Below are 26,646 nucleotides of genomic sequence, written 5' to 3' on the forward strand. Positions count from 1 at the left end.
AGAGAGAGAAAGGAAAAGAGGTAGATATTTAAAACGCCACTTTTGATTTTCAGGTAGGTAAAGGAGGAAATAAGACCCTAAGCATGTTTGGAATATTTTTTTTTTTTAATAGTATCTGGTTGGCTGCGTGGGGTATTCCTGTGCAAAGGAGGGTTCAAGCACCAAACAGGACGTTGCCAAGCTGCTACTCAGTCAATCATTTGACTGCATGATGAACTCATGCAGAAAGGTTTGCTTATTCAAGCTGTGTTGAGAAAGCTGTCGACACGGGGAAGCATTTTTCTACACTGTTCATTGAGACAACTACTCAACATAAAGGTTTTTTTTAAAAAATGTTGCTGTACAATGCCCTGGTATTTTGCGAGAAGGCGGCATATAAATACTTTATATTAAAAACAGAACAAAGAATCCCTTGTTTATTTAATTATTGCATCTACGTCACCTTTTCCTCCTGGCTCTCCCCATGTTATTCTCACAACAACCCTGTGAGATAGCTTGCCGGGGGGGGGGGGAGACAGCAATGGGCCCAAGGTTGCCCAGTGAGCTTCATGGCTGAGCGGGGTTTTGAACCCCGGTCTCTCACTGCCATAGTCCCAACCCTCTAACTGTTACATCACACTGTCTCTCCTGCTTAACGCCGGGGATTCAGATACTATCTTAAGGGAGTGCTTCTGTTAGGCGAGCGTTAACTTTCCTGGAGAATCGAAACAGGGTCATTTGCTGAGGGGCAAGTGAGATTTATGCCATCCTGATTACAAACTCAGCATGGGCTATGGAGATAGGGCTATTGCAAGCACCTATTGGACAGCGCCAGTGACGCCATTAGTGGATGCGGGTGGTGCTGTGGGTTAAACCACAGAGCCTAGGACTTGCTGATTAGAAGGTTGGTGGTTCGATTTCCCGCAACAGGGTGAGCTCCCGTTGCTTGGTCCCTGCTCCAGCCAACCTAGCAGTTCGAAAGCACGTCAAAGTGCAAGTAGATAAATAGGTACCACTCCGGCGGGAAGGTAAACGGTGCTTCTGTGCGCTGCTCTGGTTTGCCAGAAGCGGCTTAGTCCTGCTGGCCACATGACCCGGAAGCTGTATGCCGGCTCCCTTGGCCAATAAAGCGAGATGAGCGCCGCAACCCCAGAGTCGGCCACGACTGGACCTAATGGTCAGGCGTCCTTTTACCTTTACTTATTGGACAGCGCCAGTGATGCCATTCCTGGCCCATTCCCCCTGCAACAAGGATAGTGTGTTGCTGCTGCTACTGGATGGAATAAAAGTGCGGAATCGAGTTACGGGACTGTTTGGGTTAAGTCCACAGTGCTTCAGCGGACTTTTTTTATATGTTTGCTTCACTCGAGTTTTACCAAGAGAAAAACTAGGTCACTAGCACTGCCGCCTGAATTCCCTCCACTTTATAAACAGTAATGAAAAGGTTGTGGTGTGGGTTAACTGATAGGGATGATTAATTAATTGGGCAAACAAAGATATGGGCAAGCACAACTCTCTCTCTCGCGCACACTTTTCCTGCAAAACAAACTCTGGCGAGTAATACTTCTCTGGGGAGAGCCTTTCCATGCTCTGTGGGGGGTTGGACTAGATGACCCATGGGGTCCCTTCCAATTCTACGAAGCCGCCGGACGGTCACTCCCAAAGGTGTGCCACCAACTTTGTTATCTGTCTTACGTTTATTATGCAGGCATTCAGAATATCCCACGCTCCCCTCAACGCAGCCTGCATGTCAAAGTATCTCCTCCCAACTTTGAATTTCAGATTATTATTATTATTATTATTATTATTATTATTATTATTATTATTATATCAGCCTCCTGTACTAGAGAGTCAGTGGGGAGGGGGTTGTGGTTAGAGCGTCAGAATTCTTGAAATACCTACATTGGTTCCCGGTACGTTTCCGAGCACAATTCAAAGTGTTGGTGCTGACCTTTAAAGCCCTAAACGGGATCGGCCCAGAATACCTGAAGGAGCATCTCCACCCCCATCGTTCAGTCTGGACACTGAGGTCCAGCTCCGAGGGCCTTCTGGCGGTTCCCTCATTGCGAGAAGCAAAACTACAGGGAACCTGGCAGAGGGCCTTCTAGGTAGTGGCGCCCGCCCTGTGGAACGCCCTCCCATCAGATGTCAAGGCAATAAACAACTACCTGACATTTAGAAGACATCTGAAGGCAGCCCTGTTCAGGGAAGTTTTTAATGTGTGACATTTTAATCTTTTTTAATCTTTGTTGGAAGCTGCCCAGAGTGGCTGGGGAAACCCAGCCAGATGGGCAGGGTACAAATAATAAATTATTATTATTATTATTATTATTATTATTATTATTATTATTATTCAGACATGGGAGACCAGGGTTTGAATGCCCACTCGGGACACAAAGCTCTCTGGGTAACCGGGGGCGGGCGGCGCAATCACTGCCCCTCGACCTAACCTACCTCACAGGGTCGTTGGTCAATTGTACAACTCTGATAATCTTTGACCACTGGCCACACCAGGTATCACGGATGGGAGTGAGAGCCTTCCTGACAGCGAAGTGTGCAAAACAAGCGTCACCTACACACAGAGGATTGCCCCCTCACTTCGTTCTGGATCCATTTTCTGACTTAAGAAGACTTACAGATATAGTCAGGGGAGCTGCCACCATGAAGCCTGGGCAAACCTGCTCAATCTCAGTTTCTCTCTGTTTTTCGTTTCTCCAATCTTTTAGGTTCATTTCCCCACATTTCCACATCAGTCTGCAATGATCGCTTTAAATATATATATATATATATATATATATATATATATATATATATACTCTTATCTTAACTAAAAACGTACTGGCATTTTAGCATGACCGTGTCCTGTTGGACACACACGCTTCTGCAACCTTGCGTAATGTGCACATTCTTGCAAGCAATTCCCCTTCCCCCTAATTTAACAAATCCGTTTGGGTAACCCGCAATGCAATATTTCCCCCAGCATTTGCTACAGGAATGCAAGGGCAGAAGGTGTTTGGGAACAAGCGAGCCGCAGTATTAGGTCTGGACTTGGAGAAAATCCAATTTGAGAGCCTACTTCCTTTGCCAGAATTGGGCAAGTCGCTGTGTCCTGACCTCACTTAAGTTCGTTAGGAGGATGAATGAGGTAAACATTATAAATGCAGCTTGGTTAACAAATAATTAGCTGCACGCCCCGTGCGAGGGAATGCGCACGTATGTGTATTTTTGGGTGGAACCAACAGGCAAATTTTAGGAGTCCCCGAGCAAAATATCTCTTGCCAGAGCTGTTCTGCAGCTTCCCTAACATCTTGGAATAAAGTTGACTGGTAAAAAAAGGGAAAAAAGGGGGGTTTCTGTGTCTACTGACACAGGAATACGCACCCTACTAGGAATGCATTCAACTCACAGTAAGACAACATGTCCTTCCTCAACCTCGGACCTCCAGATGTTTTGAGACTACAATTCCCATCATCCCTGACCACTGGTCCTGCTAGCTAGGGATCATGGGAGTTGAAGGCCAAAAACATCTGGAGGGCTGAGGTTGAGGAAGCCTGTCCTAGAATCATGGAACTGGAGGGGATCCCAGGGTCATCTAGTCCAGCCCCACTGAAATGCAAAAATTTGAGCAGGAAGTGGGGGCCTCCCAAGCAGACTTTCCCCCTGCCATGTGGGAATCCCTTGCAGACGGCCACAGTGCCTAGAGACAGGCACTCAGTTCATTCATCTACAGACGTGATCAGAGGAGGAATGACCGGTGGGAGGAGTGCAGAGAGAATGAATTCCCTGGTGCATCTGCAGCAGCACAACCGGTCGCCTTCCTCTGCCCCAACTGCAACAAAACATATCTCTCCTGTATTGGTCTCTACAGCCACAGCAGGCGCTGCAAGTTCCAACAGTTTGACTTCACCCGCAAAGGCGCACTCCTCCGTTGTCTCACGAGACAGACGGATGCAAACAAGAAGTTGCCAGGTTCTGACTGCAGTGCCAAGTTAAAGAGGAGGGTGGGAAACCCGGGCGAGGCCTCCGTGGTGGGTCATACCTTGGCACTTGGCTGTGTGTTGACGGAATGCTTGGTCTGGTGAGGTGCCCCCGTGGGATGTCTGCAAGCAGGTCACTTGAGGGCCAAAACATTCTCCCTACTTGCAAGACTCAGAAGTTAGTATTCAGAGGCAGGATGTAGAGGGGGGTGTTTAGGGGGGTGTAACTGGTTTGGTCCATATAGTTAAAGCTCTGCTTTTCCCAGTAGTGATGTATGGAAGTGAGAGCTGGACCATATAGAAGGCTGATCGCCGAAGAATTGATGCTTTTGAATTATGGTGCTGGAGGAGACTCTTGAGAGTCCCATGGACTGTAAGAAGATCAGACCTCTCCATTCTGAAGGAAATCAGCCCTGAGCGCTCACTGGAAGGACAGATCCTGAAGCTGAGGCTCCAGGACTTTGGCCACCTCATGAGAAGAGAAGACTCCCTGGAAAAGACCCTGATGTTGGGAAAGATGGAGGGCACAAGGAGAAAAGGACGGCAGAGGATAAGATGGTTGGACAGTGTTCTCGAAGCTACCAGCATGAGTTTGACCAAATGCGGGAGGCAGTGGAAGACAGGAGTGCCTGGCATGCTCTGGTCCAGGGGGTCACAAAGAGTCGGACACAACTAAATGACTAAAGAACAACAACAAAAACTGGTTCGGTTGACCTGGGCACAGAGTCTCAGGGATGTCGTTGGGGACGCCACAGGTATGATTTAGAATCGGGGTGGATTTGATTTAAACCAAATCAATTTAAATCACAATTTAAATCACAATTTAAATCACTAGTCAATAAGACTGCTCTGCCTACTTTCTTTTAGCAAATGTTTTGTGCCACTGGGGAAGTGGTAATTTAGTATTGATTTGTTTTGGATGTTGTATGTGATGCCAATAAAGGTTTTACGATACGATTTAAATCTTTTTTTATTTATTTCTAGAAAAAAACTCATTCTTGCTGGTATAATCTTAATATTTACAACCAGACGAAGGTTTCATTTTTGGAATAATAAATTTTCTGAGTAGTTTTTGCAGTTATATCCAAAAATACTGATTTGGTTATGCTATTAGAAACACATAGACAGATAATTATGAAATCATTGTGAGGTTTAATAAGTTAACTGTGTATATTCGGACAACTTTTCTGCTGTACTTTATTGGAAGGAGAAAAATAATCACTTACTTAATATCAATTTAAACAATTTATTTAACTAAAACAATAACATTATAGCATATGTATCCATGTTTGTTAACTGATGTGGTTAAACAATTTTTTTAAAAAACAACAACCTTAAGACTGAGTTTTAGCAGCATGAAGAACTTAAAACAAATCCTTATTCCCTTATTCCCTTATAGCCTTTGGACTATAATGTAACTTAACTAGGAAACTATCTTTAGAAAGATTTTTCCTCCAAAAGCATTTTATTTTAAAAATCCAATTTAAATTAAAAAAACAGTGATTTTTTTTATTTTGTTAAAAATAATAATTGATTTTTATCCACCCTGTTTAGAATGGTGCACGAGAGGGAGGGGGGTGCTGAATTTTGGTATCGCAGAAGACGCCACTGAAATTTGGAACCTCGGGGTCCCCTACTGTAGCATGACGGCTCTGATCTTGGAAGGAGTACAAAGCCATTGCGATGACTAGTAGCCACTGACAGCCGTATCCCCCCCTGAATTGGGTTAATCCCCCTTTAAAGGCAGCCCGGAGGAGACAAAACGGGAGTCTCTTTTCTGCACTTTGCATCTGTTGGAAGTTGCAGGAGAACAAGGAAAAAACTGAAAGGAAGGGAAACTTGGCCCGAAAACTGCAGACACGGCTCGAGAAGAATGGAAGATTGCCTGCTGTGGGTCTGAAGGGCCCTGCCCTTGCCTCTCTCCACCTAGCTTGGGGCGGGGTCCTCTTTTAAATTGTTTTTAATTTTTATCTGTGTTGTTTTAAATGAGACCATCTTGGCTGTTAGCCCTGCGCCCTGCCTGGCTGGCCCTTTCCCATCTGGCCTGGGAGAGTGGAGTGCGGACTGACTCCAGCTACAAAAGCGGAGGCTGTCGAACAGATTCTTGGGCTGGAGCATTGTTTATGGGGGGTTGAGAGAGCTTGTTGCTGTTACTGATATTATTGGCACCCAAATTTATCTGTTGATGGACGGCCGCCCTGACTCGGCCCCGGACACACTGACCAGATGCTTGGAAGCTGTGGCTGGATGGCTGCATGGGAGCCGGTTGAAGTTAAATCCTTCGAAGACACAGGTCCTCTGGCTGGGTCGGTACGACATGGGGTTGGGGGCCAACTCCCATCTCTTGCGGGGGTGCAATTAGTGCCAACGCCTTCTGTCAAGTGCTTGGGTGTAACCTTCGACACCTCCCTTTCCATGGAGCCACAGGAAAGGTGGCATTTTTCCATCTCCACCGTATTAAGCAGTTGGTCCCTTACCTTTCTCTCCCTGATCTGGCCACAGGGATCCATGCAACGGTCACCTCCAGGCTTGATTATTGTAACTTGCTCTACACGGGGCTGCCCTTGAAGCTGACCCAGAAACTCCAGTGGGTGCAGAATGCTGCAGCGAGACTCCTTACGGGGTTCTTGCTGCAGGATCACATTCAGCCGGTGCTATACCAGCTGCACTGGCTCCCGGTGGAGTACAGGGTCAAGTTTAAGGTGCTGGTTTACAAATGTCAACACTTTGGAGGTCACAAGTCGCAAGGTGGTTAGATTGGTCTTCACTAGGGCCAGGGCCTTTTCAGTACTGGCCCCGACTTGGTGGAGCGCTTTGTCACAAGAGACCAGGGCCCTGCGGGATTTGACATCTTTCCGCAGGGCCTGCAAGACAGAGCTGTTCTTCCTGGCCTTTGGTTTGGACTCAGTCTGACCCTTATGTTTCCCTCCCCTTATGGTTTTGATCTATAAGCTACTATTACAATGAGACTGCATTTTAAATTATATTTTAATCTGTATTTTAAATTGGGGTTTTTATTGTAATTTTACTGGTGTTAGCTGCCCTGAGCCCGGCTCTGGCCGGGGAGGGCAGGGTATAAATAATTTTATTATTATTATTATTATTACTTATTATTATTGTATCTATAATCTTAGATCTTATTTACGTGGAAATTGTTTCCATTTGGTTGTGTATGTTTTGCTGTGCTTTATTTATTGTTTATGACTTCTGCTATGTTTGTAATTATGTAAAGTTTGTCATGTTGTACGCCGCCTTGAGCATAGTTTCAACTATGGAAAGGCGGTAAACAAAACAATGATGATGATGATGATAATGAAGACTGAAACAGCTACGTTTTAAAAATGAAAAGCCAGATCGAGACTGCGAATAACCCAGATTCGTGGCATGCTTCTCAGAGGCTCCTCAATAATTCTGAGGAATAAGCAGCTGCAGAGGATCGGGGCTGGGGCTGGGGGTGCGAGAACACTTTGCTCAAGGTGGGGCAAAGGTGTGTTTTGTGTGCGCTCGGCCTGGTGTTTGCTCGCCTCAGTTGCCTAATCTTCCACATAATACACCCCTACAGCCTTATCACTGCTTTTTTATGAAGTGGGCTGTGCCAGATTTATGCATAAGCCAAACAAGCTATAGCTTAGGGCCCTACTCTCTTGGGGCCCCCCCAAAAATGTAAAGGGAATAAACCTGGATGTACATTTCCAAAATATAAGATAAAAAACTAATAAAATAAAACCTACATACAGCAACAGTGTTTTGTGTTGTGTTGGCTCCTATATGATGTACATATTTCACTTCTCCAACCTAGGCAGTTATATTTCCACAAGGCTCAATACTGTATTGATGCTTAAAATACAGTATAAAACGTGAATAACAATAAATTCAGAATTCAAAAATCAATTTAGGGGGGAAATCCATCAAATAAACATTAGATGATCACCAGGGCTAGCTGGCTAAATTAGTCCTATTTGGGCCAGCGCGGAGACCAGGGGAGAATTAGCTGTGGGATCCCAGAGCGGGTAATCTTCATAAAAAGGGGAGTGGGAGAGAAGGAAGGGGAATAAAAGATCAGGCTAAGTTCAAATTGAAAGCCAGGCGGATTAGCTCTGTGTTACAGGCCCTGTAGAAGGAAATAAAATCCTGCAGGGCCCTGGTCTCATGGGACAGAGCATTCCACCATGTCAGAGCCATCACCGAGAAGGCCCTGGCCCTGGTGGAGGATAATCTGACTTCCTTAGGGCCCAGGGCCTCTAAACTATGGTTATTCATGGACCTTAAGGTCCACTGTTTCAGGTTCCAGACAACCAGAACATCCCACTTTGCTGCCACAACCTTCATGTTCCAGCAAACAACCCCTGTTTCTTTCCCTTAGATCTTGAGACAAAGTCCAACCGCTTTCCCTGCGGGGGCACCCACTCTCTGCCGCTGAATCCGAGCAAACGTCAGCCGGGTTTTCCACAAGTGGACATTTGCTCCAATTCCGCAGTAAAGAGCAGGTTTTCTCGGGGAAAGCACCGGGAGGCAACTGGAAAAAAGGTCTCAAGACACAGATCTCGGACACACACTTTCTAGGCACGGAAGAAGCGGGAGTCTGGGTGAGTCCTCAGTGCTGGATGGGCCACGTATTTTCGTCATCAGCCAAACACCATGCAAAGGAATACAGAGAAATCAAGCAGCACAACTCTGTCTGCAATTATGCAAAGGCTCCATTTAAAAACACAGACACTTGGTGGAATGTAAATGTCTTATTTTGTTGTTGGGAAGCTCGATATAATTGCCTCCAGAGTTGTGTGAGGTGCGTTTATGTTGCAGCACACAGATCGATTCTCAGGTAAGGTCTCCCACCCCATGCAAAACCTCCGGGTATAGGATGGCGTACAAATTCAATAAATAATAACAATAAAATGCAACAGGGAAGATAATACCACTACTAAACTACATCGCCGGCCTGTCGTGAGGGTTACCTAAAAGTGATGTTATGTACGGCACTCTGAAGTGCTCCATAAACACTAAGAATTATGATGGAGAAGTCAGAAAATTTTAGATTTTGCAAAATCTAAATGAAAAGATACTTGCGACATGCCCAGACCTTGTCTGTGGGGCACAAATACTGCCTCTACCCAGGAAATATCTAGGCATTAACTGCAAAAACAAAGTAAAGCGTCTTTAATAACCGAATCCATTCAGCTGTTCTATGAACAGCAGGGATTTCCAGAGTCTGAGCAGATGAAGGAGTGATTTGAACACAAAACAAGGCAGAATTCTCACTAGGACAAATTAACCCTTGGCAGTGTCCGTCCGCTCCCCTCAAAAAATAAACCTCCTGCCCAATTATCGTCTTCTAACACAGGCCATCAGGAGTTCTTCCCAAGGGAGCCCCTGCCCCACCTTCTGAAACATGTTTTCTTTTCCCTTTTAAAAAATGCTTCTTAAAATATGCTTTAAAAAGCCGAGAATGAAAGAAACACTTGGAAATGTACTCCGTTGCGACCTGCGGGATCGTTCTCTTCTGAGTCACATTCTTCAATATGCTCTTTAGGAGATAACGTTTAAATAAAGAGTGCCAAAATGCCCCGGGAGAAAGACCAGCCAAATATTTCTGCGACCATTTCAGAGATAATTTTGCCTTTGGCCAGAGGCAAGAGATTAAGAGGCTTAAAAAAAACAACAACCAGATACTGACAAGAAAGCATATTTCCATGCATTACTGGCTGAAGAGTCAAAACTTTTCCAAGTTTTTCCTCTGCAAGGCAGCTGTTGAGAAAGGAGAGATTTAAAGTGGAAGAGGCTGTATTCTTGAAGGTGAATGGTTTAAAAGAAGAAAATGAGTGACTGGAGGGTGGAATTTTGCCCTCTATTACGCATAGCTGTCAAGTGTCCCTTATTTGAAGGGACAGTCCCTTATTCCAGGACCATGTCCCGCTGCTGTCCCTTATTGATGGATGTCCCTTAAATGATGTCCCTTAAATTTCAAAGGAAGCAGCTCCTCTCCCTCCCTCCCTGTCGGCCAGGGAGGAGGGAGGCTCCGTGTTGCTTGGCTGTGTTGCTCACCCAATAGGAAGTCTAAGAATGACTGGGGGGTGGAGCTTGCATGCCTTGTGTGTGGCTAGTTAATGCAAGCTGAGGAGGTTTTTGAATGCTGGACGCCATTTTGTTGCACGTGCTGCTGCAAACTTTGCAGTGCAAAGCCAGGCCAGGGAGCCACCTTAAGTTGAGGCTGCATAGGCCTTGTGGTGCATGGGATTCAGATTCTATTCAGTTGAACCTCTGGTTACAAAGTTGGTTGGACAGTGTTCTCGAAGCTACCAGCATGTGTTTGACCAGACTGCAGGAGGACAGGAAGACTGGAGTGCCTGGAACAGGTGAGGCTGCAGGTCCCTTATTTTGGCGGCTGGTCCCTTATTTTCAAGGCTGCTGGTCCCTTATTTTCAAATCTGTATGTTGACAGCTGATCATGCTGGCTGCGGCTGATCCAAAATATTTGGGAAGCAGCAGGCCAGACAAGGCTGCCATAATGCCAAGAGGTTGTGCAATAGCCCAACCCACTTTTGCCATAAGCACCGCCCACACAGCGTGATGTCATCACCATCACCACACAGGGAAAGGCGGCTTCTGTTTATTACGAAGTTGCAAATCGTGTTAACAAGTCCTCCGAGATCTCAACAACGAAACCGATAATTGAAGATTGAGCAACAGGAAAATAATCCGTTTGTTAGAAGGTCGGTGTTTCAATCAATCAGTAGTTTAAATCAATAGTTCAATACTTGGCACCAGTGCAAGCACAGCTCCCCTTCGCACTTTTCACAGAATGAACGTGTTGGAAATACGTCAACTGTATATAAAGAGGCTCAAAGTTAAACCCTGATTTGAGGACCGAACTCACATTGCGTAAGGTCTCAAGATGCTGATTCAAACCCCAATAACTGCTTTTCTGGGTCAAATCAAGACCCATAGGAGACCAGTATCCTGCCTCCAACAGTGGTCAGCTGCTGACATACTCAAAATGTCTCTTTCTCCCCTTCCTTGCCTCCGGTCCTGTCATCTGTCCCCCCACCTTGCAAACTGCCTCCATTCTTTTTCCTTGGCTTCCCTCAGCTTTGTATGTCAGCAAATAAATGACTATTGGGGTGGGTGTGGCAAAACTCAGCAGTCACAGAATCCCAGAATTGGAAGGGTCATCTATTACAAACCCCTGCAATGCAGAAATCTCAACTAAAGCATTCATGACAGGTGGCCATCTAAACTCTGCTGAGAAACCTCCACGGTTCACAACCTATTTCAGGGGAAGTTAACACACCTCTGCAGGAAAGATAGGACTGCTGGCCCCTGAGGAAGATCAAAAGGAGAGGGAGAAAGAAACCAAAACAGCTCAGCAGTGGCAGAAAGGAAAATTACAGCAGGGTGCAAGACTGCAAGTAGTAAGAAATACTGAAAGCCATATTGCTTGAACCACAACACAGAGAGACAACAACAGAGTCGGGGATGCCCGAGGCAAATGTTTGGGATATACACAGCCCTAACATTGATTTCCTGTGGTTGCTTTCAAAAACCGAGCTTGAGGTTCCATCGCGGTCAGCGTCGAATCCTGGAAACTTAGCTTATTACGCTAAAAAGATACCTGACAACTGAGTGTCAGCCACCTTCTGATTGGCATCCGACTGTCTCGGGAGACAACAGAGGAGTGCGCCTTTGGGAGTGAAGTCAAACTGTTGGAACTTGCAGTGCCTGCTGTGGCTGTAGAGACCAATACAGGAGAGACATGTTTTGTTGCAGTTGGGACAGACAAAGGCGACCGGTTGTGTTGCTGCAGATGCACCAGGGAGTTCATTCTCTCTGCACTCCTCCCTGCGGTCATTCCTCCTCCGGTCACTGCCCGACTTGACTCTCTGCCTCCAGGCACCGCACAAGGGATTCTCACATGGCTGTTGTTGCCAGCCATGTTGCCATGTTTGCAGACATCTTTGAAACACAGAGTCGGTCTGCCAACGGGCTTGGTGCCTGAAGCCAGCTCCCCATAAGAGCCCATCCTTCGGGATGCTGCCATCTTCTATTCTGCAGACATGACCAAGCCGGATGTCGCTGAGACAGAAGCGTGAACATGCTGGGCTTGGGAGAGCACATCTTTACTGGGGACTCTGTGCTGCCGGTTGCTCCTGGCGGTTCTAATCTGCCCACAACTCACTTCCATAAAGCTGCATGCTCAACATGTAAACCTGGTAGACCTTCATCTTGGAATTGGACATTAGCATCGCATTCTCCCATGTCCTTTTGGAGATGCGGGCCGTCGCTGCCTTGCCAATCTGGTTGTCCAGTTCAGCATCCATGGAAAGGAAGAGAAAATCATTGACCATCTCAAGCGTGTGGTCAACAATGCTGATGCGTGGAAGGCTGGAGATGTCCTGATGGAGGTCTTTGTCAGGCTGACGGTGGGGACAAATTCTATGCAGGCTTGGGCAAAACACCGTCTGTATTTCAAAATTCACATGCATCTTCTTAGCCCAAACCAGAGGAACTGGTACCTTCCTGGGAAAGGAGGCAACATCAACCTCAGAACCTAGCGGTTTGATCAAAACGCTTGAAAACACCCGTTAATGTCTGCATGCCTGCTTCTCTGCCATTTAGTATCCCATTTTAGATCTACATTAGGGGTGGACAACACAACACTCTTCAATATCTAGTTGGACTACAGCTCCCATCATCCCCAACCATCGGCCACACTGGATGATGGGAGTTGGGAGCCCAGTGTTGGTCTGGCTCTGGCTACCGCAGGACCACCAGAGAGCCAGTGTGGTGTAGTGGTTAAGAGCGGTAGTCTCCTAATATGGGGAACCGGGTTCGCGTCTCTGCTCCTCCACATGCAGCTGCTGGGTGACCTTGGGCCAGTCACACTTCTCTGAAGTCTCTCAGCCCCACTCACCTCACAGAGTGTTTGTTGTGGGGGAGGAAGGAAAAGGAGAATGTTAGCTGCTTTGAGACTCCTGAAGGGGAGTGATAAAGCGGGATATCAAATCCAAACTCTTCTTCTCCTCCAGAAGAAAAAGCAGAAGCGAATTAAATACATGCAAAAGCAAGCCTGTCCACCTGAAGGAAAGCAAATCACGGACACATAGGAAAGAAAACCACTTTGCCACAAAACCCCCCCCAGCCAAATTCCAACCACATTTCCCATTCTCAGCCCTGGGGGAGAGTAAAGATAGACCCTACCTCTGGCTAAAACATTAAAAATAACATTCCTCGGTGAATATAGAAACCTGCAAATGAAGGAGGGACGTTCCTTTGAGGAGGCAAGACTCTACTCCAGAAAAGCTGAAGGCGTAACAAATTAATCTTTAAAAGTGCTACAGGACTCTGGGTTTGTTTCGCTGTCACAGATTAACATGGCTATCCCTTTGGAAAACAAAACGACGGCGCAGGATCGGTGCAGTGACCCATCTTCAGCAAAGTGCCCTCCCTAGCTGCCTAAACAGTTTGGGTGGTATTTGACTAAGTTTTTAGAATTCAGAATAGGCCCATTGAAATGAACGAACAAGTTGGGTCCATTGATTTCGATGGGTCTTCTCTGAATACAAGTTAGCTGAATACCACCCTTTGTTTTTTAAAGGTTTGCAGAAAACTGGAAAGGAACAGCTGTTACACACAGGGAAATACAGTTTTCCATGTAGGATTTCCTCAGATTTTTAGCACCGGGCAGAAAGAGTTTCCCAAAAGCCAAAAGAATTACGGGAGAAGGAAAAGATAAGAAAGAAACTAAGGAAAGTCTAAGGAAAATCAGAGATGAAATGTACCTTGTTTGAACCGGCTTGAGACTTGTAATGTGAGGGTCATGGGTTCGAGTCTCACCTAGGTCAAAAGATTCTTGCATTGCAGGGGAGTTGGACCAGATGACCCTTGCGGTCCCTTCCAACTCTACAATTCTGTGAAAAGGAAATAATTGTGCATGTGTTGTGTATCGGTGTGCGACAGAGAGAGAGAGAGGGAGAGGGAGAGAGAGAGATTTGTTGGTTCCAAGAAACGTCAAAACGCTGGCCAAGAATACACCACAAACGTTATTTAAAGAAGAAGGGGAAAGTTCAGAGAGGCTGAGCTCCAGCTGGTAGCAATTTCTAAGTAACTATTTTTTAACTTGAGCAAAAGGGGCGTATGGGAGGAGAGGCAGCAGAGAGGCTTTAAGTCGGCTCACGTCCTAGGATATAATTTTTAGGTTTTCAGTGGGGGTTTGGGAGACTCCCCGGTTAAAAAGGCAACACGGCAACAACATGAGGTTTCAACACGGGGTTCATGTATGGGATTTCTGCCAGGGCGAAACAGCTGCCCAGAACAGAGCTAATAATATCTAATCCTCAATCATCCCAAGATGCTACGTTATGTTCCCACTGGTCGATGCCAAGACCCAGATCCTATTCTCTCTCTCAGAGGGAAGCAAGACGAGAGATTCTCAGCGTAGTTTCGCAAAACGCAGTGCCGGCAAGAACCGAGGGAAACGACGGAAGACGGACAAAGGGAGCGCTTCTTCACTCAGCGTCCAGTTGAGTGGAATTTCTGGAAGCCAAAAACCAGAATGAAAAATACAACTTGAGATCTGCCTGGCCCCCAAATGGCGACTAGGCATTTTGGTGACTGTAAGCCTGGTTTAAAGAGCTGTTTGGCACCTAGCTTATAAATCTGAGATAATAATAATAATAATAATAATAATAATAATAATAATAATAATAATAAATTAATTTATATCCCGCCCTCCCCAGCCGAAGCCGGGCTCAGATCAGCTAACAACAATAAAAGTAACACAGCATTCTAGAATCAATTCATTCTAAAATCAATTCAGGATCAAATTAATGGCAACCATTGGGCTAGAGTTCTGTGAGGATTACAGAAGGAGGTGGTCAGGCTGTGCCCTGGCCAAAGGCCTGGTGGAACAGCTCTGTCTTGCAGGCCCTGCGGAAAGATGTCAAGTCCCACAGGGCCCTAGTCTCTTGTGACAGAGCGTTCCACTGAATCGGGGCCACAGCCGAAAAAGCCCTGGCTCTGGTTGAGGCCAGCCTAACGTCCCTGTGGCCCGGGACCTCCAAGATGTTTTTCTTTGAAGATCGTAAGGTCCTCCGTGGGACATGCCAGGAGAAGCGGTCCAGTAGGTACAAGGCTCCTAGGCCCTACATTGGTACTTCTGGTTAAGAACTTAATTCGTTCCGGAGGTCCGTTCTTAACCTGAAACTGTTCTTAACCAGAGGCACCACTTTGGCTAATGGGGCCTCCCGCTGCCGCCATGCAGCCGCTGTGCGATTTCTGTTCTCATCCTGAAGCAAAGTTCTTAACCCGAGGTACTATTTCTGGGTTAGCAGAGTCTGTAACCTGAAGCGTCTGTAACCTGAAGCATCTGTAACCCGAGGTACCACTGTATAGGGCTTTAAAGGTGAAAACCAGCACCTTAAACCTGATCCTGTACTCCACGGGAGCTAGTGCAGCTGGTATAGCACTGGGTGAATGTGATCCTGCGGCGAGGACCCCGTAAGGAGCCTGGCCGCAGCATTCTGCACCCGCTGGAGTTTCTGGGTCAGTCTCAAGGGCAGCCCCACGTAGAGCGAGTTACAACAATCAAGTCTGGAGGCGACCGTCGCGTGGATCACAGTGGCTAGATCAGGGCGAGAGAGGTAAGGAGCCAACTGCTTAGCCAACTGCATTCAAACACACTTGGCCTGTGTGTGGTCCTTCTTTGTCCCCTCCCCGCCCCCCTCCTGCCTTGACCACTCATGATCAGGAGGAGAGACTATGCAACCAGGACAGAAAAGTTACCCATTTATCAGCTGGCCGATTTGGAAACGGCGCTGCAAAAGTTGCAACACCATCCGGACCGCACTGACGAAATGCAAATAGCGAGGGAGAGAGAGGAGGAGGGAGGGAGGGAGGGAGGGGACGCATTGACCAATGTCCTGCGCAGGCAGGGCACGACCATCTCCACCCCAAGACCTCCGAATGACAAGCTCACCAAAAGGCTATCTCCAGGGCAACTTTGGCTCTGTTGGAAGCTGGGTTTGCATCACGCTCTGGTTTGCGTTCTTTCACCTCCAACACCCCCCAAAATGCACGCACAGCAAACCCAACAGCTGATCAATTTAAGCCACAGTCACGTGGTGCATTTAAAGCACTATGATGTCACTATAATAATAACAATAATAATAATTTATTAGTTATACCCCGCCCATCTGGCTGGGTTTCCCCAGCCACTCTGGGTGGCTTCCAACAAAATATTAAAATACAATAGCCCGTCAAACATTAAAAGCTTCCCTAAACAGGGCTGCCTTCAGATGTCTTCTAAAAGTCAGATAGTTGTTTATTGCCTTGACATCTGCTGGGAGGGCATTCCACAGGGAAGGCGCCACCACCAAGAAGGCCCTCTGCCTGGTTCCCTGCAACCTCGCTTCTCGCAGGGAGGGAACCGCCAGAAGACCCTTGGCGCTGGACCTCAGTGTCCGGGCTGAACGATGGGGGTGGAGATGCTCCTTCAGGTATACTGGACTGAGGCTGTTTAGGGCTTTCAAGGTCAGCACCAACACTTTGAATTGTGCTCGGAAACGTACTGGGAGCCAATGTAGGCCTTTCAGGACTATTATATGGTCTCAGCGGCAGAGAAGCAAAGTTACAGGAGCATATAGGAGTCACCAAAATAAAGGAAATGTTTATGCTTTGCAGGATATTTGTGTCATGAGTTTTGTTGGAAAGTCACAAACAGATCTTAATAAATAAATTAAAAATACTGAGTAAGAAATGGAATATAGCCAGGCTTCACTGTCTTTTTTTGGCACATTATTAGACATTTTGGAAAGCTATTTCCATGCTGAGAGGTGCAATCCCAGACCCATGTCTATGGGAGTAAGCCCCACTGAATTCAGTAAGACTTAACTTCTGAGCAGACAAAGTCAGGGTTGTGTTGCTTATCTCTGTGCAATGAGCCTTAATGGTTCAAAAGTTTCAATATTTCAGACATTACAAAAAGACCCTTCTGAAACAGAGACTACACACGCGAATCTCCCCTTTCCCCCAAGGATACCACACATTTCCCCTTTTATTCTTACAACAACCCCGCTGAGGTAGGATAGAATGAGAGATAAGTCTTTGGCCCATGATCGCCCAGTGAGATCACAGCAGAGTAAGGATTTCAACCCGAGTCTCCCTGGTCCTAGTCTGATACTCTAACCACTGCAGCACACTGTTTCACTTCCATGGGACAGAAATGCTGAAACATCTGGGCCAGGAATACCCACACTGTTTCCACATGCTTCACGGTTGAAAACGGCACATCCATTGCAACAAATAATCACATTGTTAGGGGTATTTTTACTGCTCCTCTTTGTTCTTAAAACTGCATTTTATCGTATTACAATCTGAATTCTGTGGAAGTTGAACGGTAATGCAATATATAATAAAAGCAACAGAAATACAATTAAAAATCCCACAGCACCTAGCACAGTGGTGCATTACAAAAAAAATCCCTTTAAGTGGTCCACTAAGAGAGACCCTTAGCAATTTTTGAGTGGTCCGTGGAGGAAAAAGGTTTGGGTACTAGTGATGGAAGACCTCTTCCTTGAACAGCTCTATACACGCTTTATCTACGAATAAATTCCTACTTGATTTATTTACTCAGGCAACGCAAGCTGAAGAGCCGGTGATGAAAATAAAACTGACCATTCAAGGACAACTGACCGCATGGCAAGGGGTCAGCTTCACCGTGGCAGTGAAAAAACATAAGAGATGCACTTTCTAGGAAGAAAATAAGAGTTAATTTTAATATTTTTATCTGTTTAAATGCTGCTGAAACTGCCCGTGACCCAAGTGCAATTGTAATGGCCATTCTTTACACAATAAACTAATATTGATCTTGAAAATCAAAGAGGTGTAACACTTAACGGTGGTTTGTTTTCCATAACAGTTGAGGGCTGTACCTGAATACCTAAACCGGGGAGGGAGAGCTCTTTTCAGTTAGAATCGTAGAATTGGAAGGGACCCCAAGGGGCATCTAGTCCAACCCCCTGCAATGTCCACGGGCCACATTCCCTTTCTGGGCAATTCTCTGGGGGCCACATGCCAAGAGTGGGCGGGGCCAGAGGAAAAGTGGGTGGAGCCACAGGTGTTAATTCTACCTTTGTACAGTAGGCTACTGTACAGTGGGGAATAAAGTGTGTTAGAGGAGGGGTAGCAACTCTGGTGATGGGCACATCAGGCTCCTTCTGGGGTAGTTTGTCTAACTTTGATGGCTACCCTGCACTCAGGTCTCACCTGTGTGTCCTGGAAGCTGCCAGCATGCGACAGCAGCCACACCTAGGGAACAGCTTTGACTGGCCATCTAAATCAGGTGAGGGTAGCCGATGGGCCTCAAACCCTCGGCGAGCTAGGGAATTCCCCTGCGTGCAAAGACGGGGTCCTGGTGGATTGACCAGATAAGACCAAGAATGGGTCCAATGGTCAAGAAGGCGGTTTCTGCGCGTCCCATAGGGGGAAGTGAGGGGCAGATGGGGAACTAGCAACCTTTGGAGGTAGCCCATCTAGGTGAAGGAAAACTCCCACCCTAAACCTCCACTGCCTTGAAGGACATCTTCAGGAGAAGAAAAGGCTGAGGAGTAAACCCTACACAAATCTGGAGTCCCTAAGGTGGTTGGATGGGGCCTTGTACGTCTCCTTCCAGCAACTCTTGGTGTCAAACACATTCCTCTGCTTTTCTTTGGACCCCGTCAGTGAGGCCGAGAGGGGGGCCTTGTCTTTTGGGCAGCCCAGGACTTCCATGTGCACTGCCCAGGCTTGCACCCTGGGGAAGTCACTTTGGTGCTGTTAAGGCAGGACAGTGGTACCTCTGGTTAAGAACTTAATTCGTTCTGGAGGTCTGTTCTTAACCTGAAACTGTTCTTAACCTGAGGTACCACTTTAGCTAATGGGGCCTCCTGCTGCTGCCGCGCAATTTCTGTTCTCACCCTGAAGCAAAGTTCTTAACCCGAGGTACTTATTTCTGGGTTAGCGGAGTCTGTAACCTGAAGTGTCTGTAACCTGAAGCGTCTGCAACCCGAGGTACCACTGTAGTTTGATTTCACCCCTGGAAGCTCACTCCATTGCCTCTTGAGACGGACAGATGCCAACAACAGCAGTAGGCTAGTTCCTATACAGTGGTACCTCGGGTTACAGACGCTTCAGGTTACAGACTCCGCTAAACCAGAAATAGTACCTCGGGTTAAGAACTTTGCTTCAGGATGAGAACAGAAATCGTGTTCTGGCGGCGTGGCGGCAGCAGGAAGCCCCATTAGCTAAAGTGGTGCTTCAGGTTAAAAACAGTTTCAGGTTAAGAACGGACCTCTGGTGGCAGAGATGACGGGCAGAATCCGAGACCAGGAGAAAGAGACAGTGGAAGAAGATTGGAAGAAATGTAAAGATTATCTTGATAAGTATTATAAAATTAATGAAGGTTAGAAAGACATGGGTTGGAAAATAATACGGTGTTCAGAGATGCTAAATAAGAAAAGGAATGGAATTGTCAAAAAACTTTGGTAAATAAGGGAATGGATTTACTGACTGGATAAGGAAAATAGAATACAGAACGGGGAGGTATGAGGGAGTCGGGGAAAGTAGGTTGAGAAAATAAGGTTTGAAATTATACTTGTTTTTGTTTATGTTTGTTTTTATTGTTGTTTTGTTTTTATATGTTTTCTATTGAAACTTCAATAAATATTATTTTTTTTAAAAAAGAACGGACCTCTGGAACGAAGTATTTAACCTGAGGTACCACTGTAAACACCCCTCTCCACACAAGGAATCATAGAATTGTAAAGCTGGAAGGGACCACAAGGGTTATCTAGTCCACCCCCCCTGCAATGCAGGAATCTTTCACCCAATGTGGGTCTCGAATCCATGACCCTTAAGATAAGAGTCCTGTGCTCTACGGAAGAGGCATTAGTAAGAGTTTGAAGGCACGTTCCAGACAGGAAAAAGAAACTCAAGAGTGAGAGGCAGGGCTGGCGAGGGGTGTGGCCTGCAGAGAGCCCTGGGCCAGATAGGAATGCCTGGAGGGCCACAGTTGGCCCACGAACCACCCAGAACCTGAACCATAGTTCAGAATTGGTCAGAAAGCAGGATTTGAAGCCATGGTCTGCCATTACCATGGGTAAACGTTCCATCTGCCCAGGAAAAGGTATTTAATCATGCCTTCTAGCTTTGCAATGTGGAGCGGAATCAACAAACTCTGACTCTACTCCTCTCCCACTCTGTCCCTTGAAGGTTTCACTTTTCGCTTTCTTTGTTTTCTGGCGATTGGTGGGAAAGGAAGAGATCAAACAGTCATATCCAGTGTTTTGCTTTCATTTATCGCAGGCCTGCTGGGGAACGGCACCGCTTGTGCCATTCAGAAGAAGTCAGGATTGACAGGAATACTTAATAGCGGGCAAGGAAAACTTCCCGCTTGCTCTGCGTGATCCGCAGAAGGTCACCACTCTTGCAAGCTGGGGGCTTACGTAACTTGCAATTTCCTTGGTACACCCTCTTCGTTGTGGGAGGAACCGAACAAATTAATCTGGGTCTCTCCGTACAAAGGGATGGGAGTATTGATTTTAAACTGCTAGAATCACTTCTGCTCATCCTTGGAACTGACAGGAGATTATATAACACACAGGAAGACGAATGAAACCAAGAAGACTTATTGTTCTTTCTACAGGGTCAGCAGTGTATGGGGGAACGGTATGCGGTAACCTCATCCGAGAGAGAGGTCTCTGTCCTCGAAAGATTCTGCAGTCTAAAAACGGCCTGGTTTATTAAACAATGGCTTGGTGTTATGCGAAAACCCTCCCCAGTGGCTGAACTAGGAACCTTGGCTAGTTTTAACTATGGCTTGGCGTCATGTGCGCACACAGCTTCCTTCCTTAACTATGGTTTGCTTGGCTAACCCAAGCTTGGATGCTCTATTGACTACAAAGGCACAAGCAGCAACAAAACAAAACAAAACTTTGGAGGTGAGCCATGGTTTATTTGATCATCTGTTGGACAATTGTTGGGACGTGGGTGGCGCTGTGGGTTAGACCACAGAGCCTAGGACTTGCCGATCAGAAGGTCAGCGGTTCGAATCCCCGCGATGGGGTGAGCTCCCGTTGCTCAGTCCCAGCTCCTGCCCAACTAGCAGTTCGAAAGCACGTCAAAGTGCAAGTAGATAAATAGGTACCGCTCCGGCGGGAAGGTAAACGGCGTTTCCGTGTGCTGTTCTGGTTCACCAGAAGCGGCTTAGTCATGCTGGCCACATGACCTGGAAGCTGTCTGCGGACAAACGCCGGCTCCCCCTATAGAGCGAGATGAGCGCGCAACCCCAGAGTCGGTCACGACTGGACCTAATGGTCAGGGGTCCCTTTACCTTTAGGACAATTGGTGGTTTACGTGATGGTCTGTTAAACAAACCATGGATTAGAGTTACAGTCAAACCTTGGCTCCCGAGCGCTTCTGTTTTGGAACGTTTCGGCTCCTGAATGCCGAAAACCCAGAAGTAAATGCTCCAGTTTTCAGATGCCGAATGTGTGACGCGGCTTCCGCTTGAGCACAGGAAGCTCCTGCAGCCAATCGGAAGCCACGCCTCGGTTGTCGAACATTTTGGAAGCCGAACGGGCTTCTGGAACGCATTAAGTCCGACAACCGAAGTTTGACTGTATGTGTTGAGCAGGCCAATATGCTAGACCAGGGTGTGTCAAACTTGGGTCTGTTTTTGGACTACAACTCCCATCATCCCTGACCATCCCTGGTCCTGTTAGCTAGGGATGATGGGAGTTGTAGTCCAAAAACAGCTGGAGAACCATTGTTTGGGAAAGCCCTGGGTGAGACAACAAGGAGAGGGGAAAATAAATGCCGTAAGGATTGAATGTACACAAATGCATGCTTTTTATTCTGATTATAGTTGGGAGAAAGGACGAAATGGCTGTGCCAGGGATGGGGGGGTAGTGACTTTCCACAAAATCTTGGACTCTGACACCCATCAGGGGTGATGGGAATTGTAGCGTGGCAACATCTGGAAAACCTCTGGGTTATGCCGCTGATGACACGGGAAAGGTGGATACTGTTGAGGGAACTAAAATAAGAGAGAGAGATGGACCCACAAGGGAGCAAAACTGACCCACAGTCCAAACATTAACTCCTCTTTTCAAGTAACTAGATTATGTTTCACATCAATGTTTTTCCTCCTTGCCCCACCTCATTTTAGACACTACGAATGTTGACCCAAGGAGAAAAATATTAACTTACACTGGAAACAAACTGGCAGCCTTTCCAGCTTAGAAATACACGTAGGGAGATGTTTGGATTTGCTTCTACAACAAACACACATTAAAAAGAGCTGGCTTACTTTCCCATCCCCCCCTTTTAAATATTCACCTGTATTTTAAAGAGCAGAAAAATCAGAGAAGTAGAAGCCGCTGCAGCTGACAGGGCAGATACAGAGGGGAAGGCAAGTTGGTGCCGCATGAAAAAAACAATTGCTACAGCTGACTGGGAAAATAGAAGTACTTTTCCCCGCAATGAAGATGGATGTAGTCTGCAACACTGCAACTTGTGGGCATCCAAGGTTCCGGAGGTTCCGGATGGAGAAAAGAAAATACTTCACACAGTATATGGTTAAATTATTATTATTATTATTATTATTAATAATAATAATAATAATAATAATAATAATAATTTATAACCCCGCCCTAGCCCGGTTCAGAAAACCGGGCTCAGGGCAGCTAACAACAAATTTAAAACACTTAATTGATACAACAAAAAACAGCTTAAAATACAGTATAAAACCGTGAATAACACTAAATTCACAATTCAAAAATCAATTTAGGGGGAAAATCCACCCAATAAACATTGGATGATCACCAGGGCTAGCTGGCTAAATTAGTCCTATTTGGGCCAGCAAGGAGACCAGGGGGGAATTAGCTGTGGGATCCCAGAGCGGGTAATCTTCATAAAAAGGGGAGAGGGAAGGAAAGAAGGGGAATAAAAGATCAAATTGAAAGCCAGGCGGAATAGCTCTGTCTTACAGGCCCTGCAGAAGGAAATTAAATCCTGCAGGGCCCTGGTCTCATGGGACGGAGCATTCCACCGGGTTGGAGCCATCACTGAGAAGGCCCCGGCCCTGGTGGAGGATAATCTGACTTCCTTAGGGCCCGGGGCCTCTAAACTATGGTTATTCATGGACCTGAAGGTCCTCTGTGGGGCAGACCAGGAGAGGTAGTCCCGTAAATACTAAGGAACTCCCTGCTGCAGGAGGCAGCGACGGCCAACAAGTGGGATGGCTTTAAAAGAGGACTGGACAATTTAATGGAGACGGGGACAGCTACCAATGGCTCCTAGCCAAGTGGCTACGCTCTGCCATTGCGGTCGGAGGCAGAAATGCTTCTGAATATCACTTTCTGGGAACCACAGGGAGAGAGAGCCACAGGCCTGATCCAATGGGCTCTTCTGATGTCCTTACGTTTAAGGGCTTGTGGAACCAGCCCTCCCTTTCCTGAGACTGTATCTGAGCAGCTGTTCCCTCTAATGTAGAATGCAAAAAAGAAGAAGAGGAAAGCGAAAGAGGAAACCTGCCCCAACCACTAAGCGCTGTGCCCATTACAGCGAAGGAAGCCCAGATGTGTCCCCAGAGGTGTGTTGCGATTCCGAGGAACTGCAGAAAGAACACCGAAGGCTTTGTGACGCACAAAAAGACGGCTTCCTGGCAACCCTGCTTTGTTTCAAATAGGAAGTCCCTAACTCTTACGGTAGCGCAGATAACGCATGAAGAATGCGTGGGGAACGTCCGGTGCAATTCAAGAAGCGGCTGGTGACTTTCAGAGGTCGGGGGCGAGATGCCAGCACCTTCCAGAGCATTTTGCCGTGACTAAACAAAGCCAAAGAGGATTACACAGATGACAATAATACACAATGGCAAACGCAGCACAGCACGGATGACGAAGAATCGACACAAGGTGCAGAATCTTTCCTGAGTGCAGAACTTGACCAGGGATGGCTAATCGATGTCCCTTGAGGTGTTTGAAACCAGGTCTTCATTCACTTCAGGAGCTATCATTACTTCTGCAGTACGTCATTTGCATTATCTCTTGGGTCTTCTCTTTCGTTGTAATAATAGTTTGTGCTTTGATTTGACGGGAATAACGAGAAGACGACGGACAGAAACCAACGCCGCTGAAAAAGCGCCTTGCCGCAAGTCTTGGCGTCCCCCACTTCCCAGGCTGACAACACTCAATGAGGACAGAAATGGGGGCCAGCCCTCGGAGTCAATTAGCGATCGCTCTCAGGTGACAAGCCCACCCCTGGTCCTCGCGCTGCTGTGTGTATTTCGGAAAACGAAGCAGCATCAAAACAATTAATAAACACCGAGTTCTAAGAGGGAGAGAGCGCCGACTGAATTATTACTCTCTGGCGCTGAAGGTCTTGAGTTACATGCAAGGTTCTGGGACACAGCCAGCCTTTATATTTTCAGAAACGGGGATCAGCCATTGCTTCTTGATCCAAGAATTCTAGGTGCAACCTGATATTTGCAGCATCGGCCAGAGGCCTAATTCTGTCTGCAGTCTCCAACTTGGAGAAGAATCTACATGGAGACTTCACGCCTGCAGTGACCAGTCTAATTTTTGCACTTTTCTTTTTTCTTTTTAACCTTGTGCTTAATATTTTATTTTCTCATATAAGCTCCAATGAAGGTCCATCTACTGTGGAACAGTTCTTTACTGTAACGGTCAAAGTTTAGAGAGGAACCCCGTTGTAGTTGAGATTCCTGCATTGCAGGGGGTTGGACTAGATGACTCTAGGAGTCCCTTTCCAACTAAACAATTCTATGATTCTGCGATTCTATTCCGTGACTTTTTGCTTGGACAGGTGTTGCCCAACCATAATGATAATAATAATACTATAATAATTTATTATTTGTACCCCGCCCATCTGGCTGGGTTTCCCCAGCCACTCTGGGCAGCTTCCAACAGAGATTAAAAATACATTAAAATGTCACACATTATAAACTTCCCTAAACAAGGCTGCCTTCAGATGTCTTCTAAATGTCAGGTCGTTGTTTATCTCTTTGACATCTGATGAGAGGGCGTTCCACAGGGCAGGCGCCACTACCAAGAAGGCCCTCTGTCTGGTTCCCTATAGCTTTGCTTCTTGCAGGGAGGGAACCGCCTGAAGGCCCTCGGCGCTGGACCTCAGCGTCCGGGCAGAACGATGGGGGTGGAGATGCTCTTTCAGGTATACTGGGTCGAGGCCACTTAGGGCTTTAAAGGTCAGCACCAACACTTTGAATTGTGCTCGGAAACATACTGGGAGCCAACGTAGGTCTTTCAGGATTTGGGAGTTTCCTTTTTCTTTTATGAACCAGCTTAGCTACTTTTATTATAAGTTAAAGATAAAGGACCCCTGACAATTAAGTCCAGTCGCGAACAACTCTGGGGTTGCGGTGCTCATCTCGCTTTACTGGCCGAGGAAGCAGACGTTTGTCCGCAGACAGTTTTCCGGGTCATGTGGCCAGCATGACTAAGCCGCTACTGGCGAAACCAGAGCAGCGCACGGAAACGCCGTTTACCTTCCCGCCGGAGCAGTACCTATTTCTCTACTTGCACTTTGATGTGCTTTCGAACTGCTAGGTTGGCAGGAGCAGGGACTGAGCAACAGGAGCTCACTCCGTCGCGGGGATTCGAGCCGCCGACCTTCCAATCGGCAAGCCCTAGGCTCTGTGGTTTAGAACACAGCGCCACCCGCACTCCCACTTTTATTATAGATATATAAATAACAAAAGAGTTGCCTTGAATCAGAGAGGCACCTCAGCTTCAGTAAGACTGACATATTTGACATTGTAAACCGAACTCGTGGAACAAGCCTGCTAAAAATACTGTCACGGTAGCTATTGTTGGCAGGGTTACAGATGACTTTGCACAAGCCTGTCTACAAAAGGGAACACTGCATGTTTGAAAACGTGACTCCTTCATTGTTACGTATCATTTCGAAAACCCCACACCCCACATGCCTAGAAAATCCTGGGCAGCAGGAATGGTTTTCCTTCCTCTGCCAATGAGAAACACCTAGCTGCGGAGTCAGAGCCAAGATTACGACACTCAGAATAAAAATCAAACAAGACAGGCAGGTTTGATTCCCACCTCCCCCCCTTCGCTAGCCAGCAAGATTCTGCATTTTGATGCGGAAGTTTAGGAGAGTACACACAATCTCCACAATAATCTTCGCTTTTACACGTTCACACCCTAGGCGGCTGTAGGCACCAGAGCAGCTTTTGCCTTCCTGGAGATGTTTCTGGCTACAACTCCTGCTGGTTGGTGGGAATTACAGCGCAAAACATCTCAAGGGCGCCAGGTGAGAGATCAGTGGTAAACACAGGCAAGTTGTCTTATTGCACAGCAGACCAGTGGCCCAACTAGTTCTGCACTGGGTACACCAAGGATGGTCCAACATGGCACCCTCCAGATCTTGTGGGGCTACAACTTCCTTCATCTGTGACTGCTTGTCATGCTGGCTGGGGGGCGACGGGATGTAATGGACTGGGTGGATGCAGAGGAGTGGTGTCCCCCCATCCTGCTGCAACTAGCTCCCTTCTCCACTTCTCTCCCAGAACCAGAAGAGGCATGAAAAGGGCGGAGGAGAGGTTGTCTGCATGAAGGCGCAGTCTCCGATTGCTTGGGGAAAGCTCTGGAGAGGACGGGACAGC

General features: G+C 46.8%; 1 protein-coding gene across 3 annotated transcripts in view; it reads right to left on the reverse strand.

Moving 5' to 3' along the window:
* The window catches only part of RNF24 (ring finger protein 24), a 57,464-nt gene that overhangs the window by 20,438 nt on the left and 10,380 nt on the right, over nt 1-26,646 (reverse strand). Inside the window, exon 1 of one of the 3 annotated variants that reach the window (XM_081925463.1) lies at nt 13,733-13,861. The exons of the other annotated variants lie outside the window; for them this stretch is intronic. Coding sequence (XP_081781589.1) covers nt 13,733-13,809 — 77 coding nt within the window. The 5' untranslated portion in view covers nt 13,810-13,861. Of the gene's footprint in view, nt 1-13,732; nt 13,862-26,646 lie in introns of those variants that run through there. 3 annotated transcript variants of the gene reach the window in all.

This window comes from Podarcis melisellensis, assembly GCF_964234715.1.
Source record: "Podarcis melisellensis genome assembly, chromosome: 9".
Classification (NCBI taxonomy): Eukaryota; Metazoa; Chordata; class Lepidosauria; order Squamata; family Lacertidae; genus Podarcis; species Podarcis melisellensis.